The sequence below is a fragment of the Rhineura floridana genome, chromosome 8, assembly GCF_030035675.1.
Source record: "Rhineura floridana isolate rRhiFlo1 chromosome 8, rRhiFlo1.hap2, whole genome shotgun sequence".
Classification (NCBI taxonomy): domain Eukaryota; kingdom Metazoa; phylum Chordata; class Lepidosauria; order Squamata; family Rhineuridae; genus Rhineura; species Rhineura floridana.
The window spans coordinates 872,364-885,679 of NC_084487.1; the positions used below are offsets into that span (position 1 = coordinate 872,364).

A 13,316-nucleotide genomic window follows, 5' to 3' on the forward strand; every position below is an offset into this window, starting at 1 on the left:
AGTTACAAAATTGGGGAGGAAGGCTCTTTGCTCCCCCCACACACACACCCCGAGTATCCTCAGATCCAGCTGCATGGTGGACTCTCCCCCAGAGAAACTCCTCTGTCGGGCTCAGCTTGGCTCCCTGCCAGCCACCCAAGCTGCAGTTGCCGTTTGCCCAGTGGCCTGGCCCTGACGCTGCCTTGCAGCCACAGAGCACTCGGGAGCTCAGCGCTGTGCTCGGGGGCCGGGCCAAGGCTCGCCACGCAGCACCTGCTTGCTGGAAAGGAGAGCAGGCCGGCCATCTGCAAGGCAGCCCAGATTCGGGACTCAGGGCTCGGATGCTTGGCTTGTGCCATGCAACGTTTTTCCCTGGAGCTATGGAGGGTCCTGCTCGTTTTCCCTCTTCCCCCCGGGCATAGCTGGGGTGCTGTAGATGCGCCAGGCGCACTTTTGATGCCGCTTCCATTGCATCCCTGGGAACTTGCTTGGCTGGTGAATGTTCAGTGAAGGTGGTGCTTGGGATCCTTGGAGAGGCAAGTTGTCCTCTTGCATGAAATGTGCTTGCCCTGCCCCGCCCCGCCCCTCCTGACTCTTCCCTCCTGACAAGGGTGGCTGAGTGGGTCAAGCCTGGTTTCTTCTGAAGGAGGCAAAGACAGGGAGGGGGTGGGCATTGGAGGACAAGTCCCCAGTCCAAGCAGTGGCCCCAGGTGCTGCGCAGCTGAAGCAGCTCCTGCCATTCCCCTCCCACTGCTGGCCCCTACAAGTGGGAGAGCCGTTCCGCCTCTCGAGCCAGGTCAGGGGGAGCCGAAGTCCACACTCAGGCCCCGAATGGAGCCTTGCAGGTTGGACAGACCTGATGGACTGTGGAGGAGCCCCTTTGGGGAGCTCAGGTGGACTCTCCTCTTGCCTTCCTCAGAGGGTTTCTCGCAGGGCCTGTCCAGGCCTGCCATGCCCTGCCGCCTGGCAAGCAACCTTCCTTCCTTCCTTCCTTCCTTCCTTCCTTCCTTCCTTCCTTCCTTCCTTCCGGCTTCATGCCAGACACCTTTCTCTTGCAATGTGGAGGGTCCCAACGGCTTCTGAAATAGATTTCCAGGAGCAGGGAGAGAATTCTGTGATTTAGGCCAAGTTCAGCACCCCCAGATCTCAGCTGTCTTCTGCATGCTCTCTGGTGTGTGAATATGTAAATGGAACACTTTTATATACATGTGTGTGAGAGAGTGAGCACTGAGCGTGTGCCCTTTCCGCACCCCGGCTGCCGTGCCTGTCATGGCTCTCACTGCCCAGTCGCCCACCCGGTGACTTGATTGGGCTTGACAGGCTGTCTCTTTGCACCAGTGCTGGGCTGCTGTGTGGGGCTGGGATGAGGTTGCCACCTGGCACAGGGACGCTGGGGTGTGCCTGCCTGCCTGCCTCTATCCCTCTCCCCCTCCCAGGGGCTGGGCTCTCAGCGTGTCCAGAAGGCTGTGTGTGGGGCTCCCCTCAGCACAATAAGGTGTAGATCTGGGGGGAGCACCTCCCTCTCTGGTGCCCACCTCTCCACACCCTGAGAGCCACTGGCTTCTGCACCTCAGAGCTTCCAGAAAGGCTGCCGGAGTGAGCTTGCCCCCACTGGGAGCGACTTGCTAGGAACAGCCGTGGGCCCTTCTCGGACTCCAGACTGGCTTCTCCAGTTGCCCAGCACTTCCCTTTCACAGCAACCTCCACCCCACCCCCAAGGCTGATTCGACACCCGGTTCCCCTGTGACGCCTGCGGAGCGTTCCGCCCAGCGGCTCCACAACAGGACGAGGAAGAGGTTCCCTCCCCTGCCGCCTCCTGCCTTGCACGCCAAACCTCTCTGTCATCCCCCCACCCACGTGTTGTGCCTGACCCCCTTCAGGTGTGGTCCCAGTATGAAGAGGCCCCTGTGGAGGACATGGTGCTGGTGCCAGAGGAGAAGGAGCGCACCACCAACTACAAGCCGGTCTTTGTCACTGAGATCACTGACGGCCTCCACTTCTATGTGCAGGATGTGGAGACAGGTGAGAGAGGGAGGTGGGGGGCAGAGAGGGTCCGGGAAGGGGCTGAGGAGCTGCTGGGGAATGCCCTGCTGCTTGGCAAGAAGGCCTCTCAGCACTGCTGGAGGACCAGAGCAGCATCAGGCCCAGTAAAGCAGGTCGAGCAAGAAACTGGGATTGGCAGGGCTCAAGCCCCGCCTCTGTGACCACCCCACGGCCCACTCCGTCTGCCTCTGCACAGCTCCTTCGCAGCCAAGCCATTCGGGGGAGGCCCTTGACTGTCCTGCCCTCTTGAGGGTGAGGCCTGCCTGCCTGCCTGCCTCTGGAGGTTCACTCCTCTTAGTCCAGGGGCAGCAGGGGCAGGCGGAACGTGAGCAAAGTGTCGCTGAGCAAGGCGGTGCCTGTGGCAATGGCAAGGCTGCTTTGGAAGGCATGCGCCTGGTGTCGGGAGAGGCGGCCCCAGAGCAGTTGCCTCCTGCTTGCTGCAGGCCCTGAGCTCCTCTCCCCACCCCCTTCCAGGGACACAGCTGGAGAAGCTGATGGAGACCATGCGGAGTGAGATTGCCACCCACCCTCCTGTCGAGGGCTCTTACACGCCACGCCGCGGAGACTACTGCATCGCCAAGTTTGTCGACGGAGAGTGGTACGATGGTGGGCTGTGATGCAGTGCGGAGGGAGGGGCATGTGGGGGGCTCAGGGAGCCACCTTATGGGGTAGAGGCCAGCCCCCTTCCTGCTGGAAATGGGGGTGCTTCTCTTGGCACCAGTTTGCTTCTCCTCCATCATCTCCATCTTGGCCCTAAAATTTGAGAGAGAGAGAGAGGCCTGTCTGCCTGTCTGTCAGTGTTCCAGGGGCAAATCATGGCTCCCTTTCAACTGATTCTCATCCCATCCTCCCTCCTGACTAGAGCCCCCCCACAACAAAGATGTCGCTCAGCTCCTTTGCTGTTGTTAACATATTTTACCTGGTGCCACCAATCTGCTTGGTTCTTGCCCCCAGGAGCTTACAATCTAAAATCCCACACGGGAAAATGAGAGAAGGAAGAAGGCCTTTGAAGGAGCTCAGGGGGGAGGGGGAATCAGGCAGCTATTATGGGAGGGAGTCCCAAGCATGCAGGGGAACAAGGGAGGACTGATGGCATTTCATGAGGCGCTGGGGACACTTCAGGGGGTGGACCCAGAGGAGCAAAGATCACGGCAGGAGGGGTCTCATCAGTGTGGAGAGACTTGGGGTGGGGGCCTTGAAGCCACCAGCAAGGTGCTTGTGCAAGATCTGAGAGTGAAAGGAAGCCAGTGAAGGGACTCCAATTAAGGAGGGCTGGAATGCCATCTGAGTGGCAGGAGAAGTGGCAGCGGAATATTGGGGAGGCTGGGAGTCGGATGGCCAAAGGCCAGAGAGGTGATGGAGGCAGGGGCGGAATTCCGGAGGGGTTTCCTTTTTGCTTCCTTTCTTAGCATTTAATGCCCCGCCCTTCTTCCGTCGTATAACCCAAGGCGGCACATGGGGCTTGCAGCCACAAGTTGCACCCTTGTGGAAAGCCCCCCCCCCCAACGAGAGCCAGGCTTGGGGCGTGGGAGCCTGCCTGGCACTGAGCCGGACCACCAGGTCCATCTGGCTCAGTAGTCATAAGAAGAGCCTGCTGGATCAGGCCAGTGGCCCATCTAGTCCAGCATCCTGTTCTCACAGTGGCCAACCAGGTGCCTGGGGGAAGCCCGCAAGCAGGACCCGAGTGCGAGAACACTCTCCCTGCACAGACCGGCAGCGGCCCTCCAGGCTTTCAGGCAGGGAGTAGTTGCTAGCCCTGCCTGGAAATGCTGGCAGGGACTGAACCCTGAATGTCCATGCATACAGAGCGGCTGCTATGCCCCTGAGCTGGGAGCCTTCCCTGCAAAAGAAGCCGCGTAGTAGTAGGACTACGCAATGTGCAGGAAGCGCAAGATAACAAAGCAGCTGAGCAGAACGCCAGCGGGGAGTGCTGGGCTCCATTAACCCAACCTCACTCACTCCCAGGCAGAAACACAGGATGTTTCCCTGCCCCTTTTGGGGGCTGGTGTAATTGTAGGCGGAGGGTTGCCAAGAGTTGGTGCTTCTGCTTTCCTGAGTAACATGGCAAGGCAGGCAAGTGCTCTTAGGACCGCTGGAAGAGCCTGGCTCCATCTGGATGAGGCCACAGAGGACCTGTCTGCTGCAGCCTCCAACCAGGTGCCTTTTCTGGGAAGCCGGACCTGAGCAGGACCTGAGCACCCCAGTACTCTTCCTTTCAGCCTTTCGTAAGAACATAAGAAGAGCCTGCTGGATCAGGCCAGTGGCCCATCTAGTCAGCATCCTGTTCTCACAGTGGCCAACCAGGTGCCTGGGGGAAGCCCGCAAGCAGGACCCGAGTGCAAGAACACTCTCCCCTCCTGAGGCTTCCAGCAACTGGTTTTCAGAAGCATGCTGCCTCTGACTAGGGTGGCAGAGCACAGCCATCACAGCTAGTAGCCATTGATAGCCCTGTCCTCCATGAATTTGTCTAATCTTCTTTTAAAAACGTCCAAGCTGGTGGCCATTACTGCATCTTGTGGGAGCAAATTCCATCGTTTAACTATGCGCTGAGTAAAGAAGTACTTCCTTTTGTCTGTCCTGAATCTTCCAACATTCAGCTTCTTTGAATGTCCACGAGTTCTAGTATTATGAGAGAGGGACAAGAACTTTTCTCTATCCACTTTCTCAATGCCATGCATAATTTTATACACTTCTATCATGTCTCCTCTGACCCGCCTTTTCTGTAAACTAAAAAGCCCCAAATGCTGCAACCTTTCCTCGTAAGGGAGTCGCTCCATCCCCTTGATCATTCTGGTTGCCCTCTTCTGAACCTTTTCCAACTCTATAATATCCTTTTTTGAGATGAGGCGACCAGAACTGTACACAGTATTCCAAATGCGACTGCACCATAGATTTATACAACGGCATTATGATATCGGCTGTTTTATTTTCAATACCTTTCCTAATTATCCCTAGCATGGAATTTGCCTTTTTCACAGCTGCCGCACACTGGGTTGACATTTTCATCGTGCTGTCCACTACAACCCCGAGGTCTCTCTCCTGGTCGGTCACCGCCAGTTCAGACCCCATGAGCGTATATGTGAAATTCAGATTTTTTGCTCCAATATGCATAATTTTACACTTGTTTATATTGAATTGCATTTGCCATTTTTCCGCCCATTCACTCAGTTTGGAGAGATCTTTTTGGAGCTCTTCGCAATCCCTTTTTGTTTTAACAACCCTGAACAATTTAGTGTCATCAGCAAACTTGGCCACTTCACTGCTCACTCCTAATTCTAGGTCATTAATGAGCAAGTTGAAAAGTACAGGTCCCAATACTGATCCTTGAGGGACTCCACTTTCTACATCCCTCCATTGGGAGAACTGTCCGTTTATTCCTACTCTCTGCTTTCTGCTTCTTAACCAATTCCTTATCCACAAGAGGACCTCTCCTCTTATTCTGTGACTGCTAAGCTTCCTCAGAAGTCTTTGGTGAGGTACCTTGTCAAACGCTTTGTGAAAGTCTAAGTACACTATGTCCACTGGATCACCTCTATCTGTATGCTTGTTGACACTCTCAAAGAATTCTAAAAGGTTACTGAGACAGGACTTTCCCTTGCAGAAGCCATGCTGGCTCTGCTTCAGCAAGGCTTGTTCTTCTGTGTGCTTAGTTAATCTAGCTTTAATAATACTTTCTACCAGTTTTCCAGGGACAGAAGTTAAGCTAACTGGCCTGTAATTTCCGGGATCCCCTCTGGATCCCTTTTTGAAGATTGGCGTTACATTTGCCACTTTCCAGTCCTCAGGCACGGAGGAGGACCCGAGGGACAAGTTACATATTTTAGTTAGTAGATCAGCAATTTCACCTTTGAGTTCTTTGAGAACTCTCGGGTGGATGCCATCCGGGACCGGTGATTTGTCAGTTTTTATATTGTCCATTAAGCCTAGAACTTCCTCTCTCATTACCACTATTTGTCTCAGTTCCTCAGAATCCCTTCCTGCAAATGTTAGTTCAGGTTCAGGGATCTGCCCTATATCTTCCACTGTGAAGACAGATGCAAAGAATTCATTTAGCTTCTCTGCAATCTCCTTATCGTTCTTTAGTACACCTTTGACTCCCTTATCATCCAAGGGTCCAATCACCTCCCTAGATGGTCTCCTGCTTTGAATGTATTTATAGAATTTTTTGTTGTTGGTTTTTATGTTCTTAGCAATGTGCTCCTCAAATTCTTTTTTAGCATCCCTTATTGTCTTCTTGCATTTCTTTTGCCAGAGTTTGTGTTTTTTTTTATTTTCTTCATTCGGACAAGACTTCCATTTTCTGAAGGAAGACTTTTTGGCTCTAAGAGCTTCCTTGACTTTGCTCGTTAACCATGCTGGCATCTTCTTGGCCCTGGCAGTACCTTTTCTGATCTGCGGTATTGTCGTGCCCGGGTTGGGACTCAAGAATAGAATCACTTGATGAAAGCAAATCAGTTTTTATTAGAGTAATTTCCAGACATAGGCTTCTCCGCCTCATGAACTCTTAACATGAACCAAAACCCGCGGCATGGAAGAGAGTTGATAGAACAGAGTATCAAACATTCCCTGTCCCTTATCAAGGGGGCTTTCGGGCACGGATCCTCTCACTCCGCCTCAAACTGCCCACATCTACGCCCCTTCCCTCCTCTTTTCTTTGGCGCCTTTTTAACTGTCTTCGTGTGCGGGGCGATGGGGGGGCGGCTACCTCCTCCCCTTCTGATTCGGAAAGGATGGTAGGGAGTGGGGGGGGTTGGCCCAACTCTTCAGGCGATTTCTCTCTACCCATGCTGGCATCTTCTTGGCCCTGGCGGTACCTTTTCTGATCTGCGGTATGCACTCCAGTTGAGCTTCTAATATAGTGTTTTTAAACAACTTCCAAGCATTTTTGAGTGATGTGACCCTCTGGACTTTGTTTTTCAGCTTTCTTTTTACCAATCCCCTCATTTTTGTGAAGTTTCCTCTTTTGAAGTCAAATGTGACCGTGTTGGATTTTCTTGGCAATTGGCCAGTTACATGTATGTTTAATTTAATAGCACTGTGGTCACTGCTCCCAATCGGTTCAACAACACTTACATCTCGCACCAGGTCCCGGTCCCCACTGAGGATTAAGTCCAGGGTTGCCATCCCTCTGGTTCCATGACCAACTGTTCTAGGGAATAGTCATTTAGAATATCTAGAAACTTTGCTTCTTTGTCATGAGTGGAACACATATGCAGCCAGTCTATGTCCGGGTAGTTGAAGTCACCCATTACTACCACATTTCCTAGTTTGGATGCTTCCTCAATTTCATATCTCATCTCAAGGCCTCCCTGAGCATTTTGATCAGGGGGACGATAGATCGTTCCCAGTATTAAGTCCCTCCTGGGGCATGGTATCACCACCCACAACGATTCTGTGGAGGAGTCCGCCGCTTTTGGGGTTTCGAGCTTGCTGGATTCAATGCCTTCTTTCATGTATAGAGCGACTCCGCCACCTATACGTCCTTCCCTGTCCTTCTGATATAGTTTATATCCAGGGATAACCGTATCCCACTGGTTTTCTCCATTCCACCAGGTCTCCGTTATGCTCACTATATCAATGCTCTCCTCTAAGACCAAGCACTCCAGTTCTCCCATCTTGGTTCGCAGGCTCCTAGCATTAGCGTACAGGCACTTGTAAGCAGTGTCTCTCTTCAAGTGTCTTTGGCACTTGTGGTTTGGCCTGTGGTAATTTTGCCCTTCTGAATGTATATCCTGTGCCCCTGCTCTCACAATGCCTACTTCTAGCCTACCCCTTTTAAAATTTCATCATTTCTTTGGTTTTTATCCCAGGGGGGAGGTTTATGCCGAACCGGACCTTCCTCAGCTCCTGTCGGGTTTCCCCCCTCAGTCAGTTTAAAAGCTGCTCTGCCACCTTTTTAATTTTAAGTGCCAGCAGTCTGGTTCCATTCTGGTTGAAGTGGAGCCCGTCCCTTTTGTACAAGCCCGGCTTGTCCCAAAATGTTCCCCAGTGCCTAACAAATCGAAACCCTTCCACCCGACACCATCGTCTCATCCACGCATTGAGACTGCAAAGCTGGGCCTGTCTGGCTGGTCCTGTGCATGGAACCGGTAGCATTTCTGAGAAAGCCACCTTGGAGGTCCTGGCTTTCAGCATCCTACCTAGCAACCTAAATTTTGCTTCCAGGACCTCACGGCTGCATTTCCCCATGTCGTTGGTGCCAACGTGCACCACGACCACTGACTCCTCCCCAGCACTGTCTACCAAACTATCTAAACGACGGGCGATATCCGCAACCTTTGCACCAGGCAGGCAAAACACCTTGCGGTCTACACGCCCATCACACACCCCACTGTCTATGTTCCTAATGATCACCCACTACAAGGATCCCTCCACCCCCTGGAGATATATCCTCGGCACGAGAGGATAGCTGCTCATCCCCCAAGGAATGGGTCCCTTCTAAGGGATCGTTTCCCTCTTCCTCAGCTGGATGCTCTCCTTCCCCGAGACCATCGTTGTCCATGATAGCAGGAGAGCTATCATCGTTGGAGTGGGACACAGCTATAACGTCCCTGAAGGCCTCCTCCACACACCTCTCTGCCTGTCTCAGCTTTTCCAGGTCTGCCACCTTGGCCTCAAGGAAATGAAGTCGTTCCTGGAGAGCCAGGAGAAGTCGTTCCTGGAGAGCCAGGAGCTCATTGCACCGAGAGCACACCCACGACTTCTGTCCATCAGGCAGATAATCGTACATGCTGCAGGCGGTGCAAAACACTGGAAAGCCCCCACACCCCTGCTGGCTTCTTACCTGCATAGTTTTGTTTAAGGTTTATTACGTCAATGGGTTGGAGACTGCGGTTTAGTTGAGGTCAGGGAACAGACGGGCAGAGTGGGGGGCCCTGGCCTCCTCGCCCTGCTGCTTAACTCGCCTTGATGCTTCGTCAGCTGGGGCTCCCTCTAGCTCGTGGAGCAGGCTCCCTCGCTAGGGTGCTCTGAATTTATATGTGTGGCTGGTCCCTCCCAGCTTTCCCCAGAGCTTTCCGCCCGTCTCCTGCACTCTGCAGCGTCCTCGGATGTGGGGGGGGGGGAGGGCAGGGAACAGCGATGACATCCTTCTGTGAGCATGGCAGGAAGCGGGGCGAGGCAGGGAGCTTTCTGAAGAGGGAGCACTCGGCCACCTCACCATGGCATTCCCCCCCCTCTAATTTTCAGAGACAGTCTCTCTCTTCTCCTGCCCCCCCCCCGCCTCATGCACAACAAATGGCTGGGGGGAAATCAGCTGCAAACTGGTGGCTCGCCTGCTCATTCCTCCCCCTTTCCAGGTACCGAGCGCGTGTGGAGAAGGTGGAGTCTCCCGCCAACGTGCACGTCTTCTACATCGACTATGGCAATGTGAGTGTGGCCAGGGGCATTCCTGGGCATTGGGACAGCCCCATGTTCCTCCAGGCCTGGAGGTTTCGGCTGTGAATGCCGACCCCACCCTTTGCCTTCCCGGAGACAGGAGGCAGCCAGCCAGCCAAAGGCAGTCCCCTCCCCATTGGATCTGGCTCTGTTATTATTTATATCCCACCCTTCCTCCTAGAAGGAGCCCAGGGCAGCAAACCACAACACCAAAAGCACTTTAAAACCTCTTAAAAGCAGAACCTCTTTTTGGGGGCCTGCTTTGTTGGGGGCACCTGGCATGGGCCCAGAGGGAGGGCTTAGTGTTGGGCCCGGTAGGCCTGAGCCCAGGCAAGGGTCTGAGTGTGCAGAGCATCACCTAACACATTGCCCAGGAAGTCTCCCTACAAACAGAAGGAACGTGGCAGGAGGCTTAACCACTGAGCGATGGCCCCGGGTGGAGGAGACAAGCCTCCCCTCCCCGCGCATTTCCCAGGGGGCTGTTTAGTACAGCAGGTCGCAGAATGCCTGGGGGTTGGGAAAGAGGAGCTCATTTTCCTGCTGGCCCCAGGGAGATCCAACCCCACCAGAGAGCCTCAGGCAGCTGTGCCAACACCAGCCCTATCGGCAAATTGCCCTAAGCAACCCTCCTCCAGTTAAAGCGAGAGACCAATGCACAGGTGGGGTGGGGGGGACAAGGGGCCCTGCTGGCTGGGTGGGGAGCAGCCCCCGGAGGCCTCTGGGCATCGTCAGGGAGGGTGTTGGGTCCTTCGTGTGCCAGCGCCATCTTCACCTGCCAGGCTGTGAATTGCTTCCAGGTGTGTGATCAAATTGCTCCAGTGTAATTCTGAAGAGCTGGTGAGGTTTGATTGCAGATTTTTTTGGGGGGGGGAGGGAGGAGCAAAGCTACAGCCAGAATGAAGAGAGGATTGAGATCTGTTTCAGCCCCAAGAGCAGGCTGTGCCCTGTGTGCAAACAAGCCAGCCCAAGTTCTGCCACCCAAAATCAGCTGGATTTTGCAGCATCATTACGTAAACAGAGCAGGTCTGCTCACCATTTTGATTCTTCTGCTCCATTTTTTCCTAGTTTTTTAGTCATGGGTGTAGCAGGAAAGAGTCCCACTAGACATCTCACTCGGCCACTCCTCTGGGTGCTGCTGAGACTCCCATCGGGCTCACTCCCCAGAGACATATTCAAGCATCGCTTCCCTTCTTGCTTTTAATTGAAAGCTGGGGTTTTCAGGAAGTTGAGCTCTGTTCCCACCATGGCAGTGTCCTTCTAAAAATCCACAGGGCCCTGGCAACGTGGGTGGAGTCGGCCCCTCCTCACGTGTTGGGCCACATCCCTGGGCTTGGAGGGGCCAAAGGAGGAGGGGCTCCAGTCACAGGTTGGTCAAGGTGCAAGACCTGTTCTTGACAGGATTGCACTCCCCCTGGAAGATCAGGTCTGTAGTCTGGGGGTGTTTCTGAATTCCACCTTGTTGGTGGAGGCCAGAGCGTCTCCAGTGGCTCGGAGTTCCCACTCCCACTTCCAGCTCCTCACCACCTGTGGCCATTTTGGGACTGGGATCGCTTGGCCACTTGGCTTCGTGCTCCAATAACTTCCATCTAGACTGTTGCCATGTGCTCTGCATGGAGCTGCTCTTGAAGACTGTTTGGAAGCTGCAGCTGGCACAAACTGCAGCTGCAAGAGCCCTCTCATTCCAGGACCACATCACCTCATTCCTGAAGCATTGTACGAGCCCAGTTCGGGGGCTTTAGTTTTGGCACATCAAGCCCTCTGTGGCTTGGACCCAGTTATCTGAGAGACTGCCTCTCTGTCTGTCAACTGGCCTGCAGCTCAAGACCTACTGAGGCTGCTTGTGCAGGGGAAGCTCCTCAGGCAGCACGCTGGCTATAGAATGCTATCCCGTTGGGAATCTAGTTGGCGCCAACTTTGCTTGTTTTAGGTGTCAGGCCTTTCACGGATAATATGCCTGGTCCACAGAATGACATGAATTGATGTTTTTAATATTCAATCATGGTATTTATCTTTTTCTGTTGTAAAAGTAATTTTCCCCTTTGTCCCGAGGTCTATGGACAAAGGGTGGGATATAAACCCTACACATGAATTAATGAGCCATTTTCCCTTCCTCTCCCCCATCTTTGCAGAAGGAGACGCTGCCCTCCGCCCGCCTGGCCACCCTGCCGCCTGCATTTGGCACCCGCATCCTGCCTGCTCAAGCCACCGAGTACAAGTTCGCCTTCATCCAAGTGCCCCAGGATGTAAGTGGCAGCCAGGGGAGGGCTGCGGGGCTGATGCTTCAGGGCCCAGTAGGGAGGGCTGGCCAGGGGTCCTCCTGCCCAGAGCAGAGCCAGAGGCAGGAGCAGCAGGAAGCGGCTGCTGTGGGTTTGGGCAGAGCCAGGGGCTGAAGTCACGTTGCAGCAAGAGGGGTGCTGCTCCGTCCACTCCTCAAAACCCTCACAAAATGCAGGCTGCCTCTGCAAGATTGAGGGGTAATACGTCCCAAGAGATGAGGCATTTCCTCCTTCCCTCAGAAGGGAAACGTCTCAGGGGTGCAAGTCGTGGCATCAGGACGTGGCGTGGACCACCAGCTCAGGTGGCTTTTGCATGGAGAGGGAGACCTGCCAGCGCCTACTAGCTTTGGTAGCTGGTGCAATAGAGCCCCCGCGTAGAAAGGCAGGCTACCGCTCAGGACAGCTCCTGGGGCGGCTCCTGCTCGCTCGGTGAGCTGCCAGATGTCTTGGCTCTGAGTCAGCCTGGCAACCCTTTGGCACCCTCAGGAGGAGGCCCGGGCAGATGCCGTGGACAGCGTGGTGCGAGACATCCAGAACACGCAGTGCCTGCTGAATGTGGAGCATGCTGGGCCCAGCTGCCCCCACGTCACCCTGCAGTTTGCCGACTCCAAGGGCGACGTTGGGCTGGGGCTGGTGAAGGAGGGTTTGGTCATGGTGGAGGCACGCAAGGAGAAGCAGTTCCAGAAAATGGTGAGCACAGCTGTCCACCGGGGGCTGGGATGGGTGGGTCAGCCAGCTATGGGGCTGCTGCATCCCTCAAAGGGGGACTGAAGGAGAACTCCCAAGAAGTGGGGGGCAGAGAACACTGCTGGACAGCCTGTGGCTTGCTCTGATGCCGTCCCTTCCTTCCAGATCACTGAATACCTGAACGCCCAGGAGGCTGCCAAGAGTGCCCGGGTAAGTCACATGGAGATGCCTTCCCTGCCCCATAGCTCTGGAGCAGGTTCTTCTGGGGCGGGGTCTGGAGAGGAGGGGGGCCTCGGGCAGAAGAAGCCAACTGCTGGCTTTGCTCACCCCACCCACTCTCCTTCACCTTGCAGCTGAACTTGTGGCGCTACGGTGACTTCCGTGCTGACGACGCCGACGAGTTTGGCTACAGCCGCTAAGTGACAATCCGGGCAGCCCTTCCAGGTCTCAGCCATGCACACCCCTCTCTGAACGCCTAGCACTGTCCTGCATCTGAAGCCTCGCGCAGGACTCTGGGGTGGAGAGGGCCTTTCTGTCCAACTTCAGGAGCAATGGATGCGGCAGCCCTGGCATGTGGGGGAAGGGGACTTCTCTGCCCCCCCCCCGGCCAAGCCTGCCCCCTCCTCTGGGCGGCGGCAGCAGCAGCAGCAGTAGGAGGAGGGGATGGTCCTTGTGATGCTTTGGAAGCCAATAAAAGTAGTCAGAAGCTGGCCACGGCAGTGTCTTCTTTGGTGTGTGTGGGAGGAGAGCACGGCACCCTTCCCTCTCTCCCCTCTGCCCTTAGTGCCGTCTCTCTTGTACTCACAGGTGGGCAGGGAGAAGGGTGGCGCAGGGGCCTTGATGCCATGGCAGAGGGGGTGCCCAGCTGGCCCAGGTTCTCCATTCATGGCTGCAGCTCCACAGAAAGTGGCTGAGGTTGCTGCTTCCGCAGGAGGAGACGGACCGTGTTTTGAT

General features: G+C 54.9%; 1 protein-coding gene across 1 annotated transcript in view; it reads left to right on the plus strand.

Moving 5' to 3' along the window:
* SND1 (staphylococcal nuclease and tudor domain containing 1) overlaps positions 1–13,074 on the plus strand; it is a 318,600-nt gene extending 305,526 nt beyond the window's left edge. Inside the window, exons 18-24 of the mRNA XM_061637944.1 lie at positions 1,860–2,001; positions 2,497–2,620; positions 9,321–9,390; positions 11,529–11,642; positions 12,162–12,365; positions 12,528–12,572; positions 12,716–13,074. Coding sequence (XP_061493928.1) covers positions 1,860–2,001; positions 2,497–2,620; positions 9,321–9,390; positions 11,529–11,642; positions 12,162–12,365; positions 12,528–12,572; positions 12,716–12,781 — 765 coding nt within the window. The 3' untranslated portion in view covers positions 12,782–13,074. The remainder of the gene's footprint in view (positions 1–1,859; positions 2,002–2,496; positions 2,621–9,320; positions 9,391–11,528; positions 11,643–12,161; positions 12,366–12,527; positions 12,573–12,715) is intronic.
* Positions 13,075–13,316: the final 242 nt, after the last annotated feature.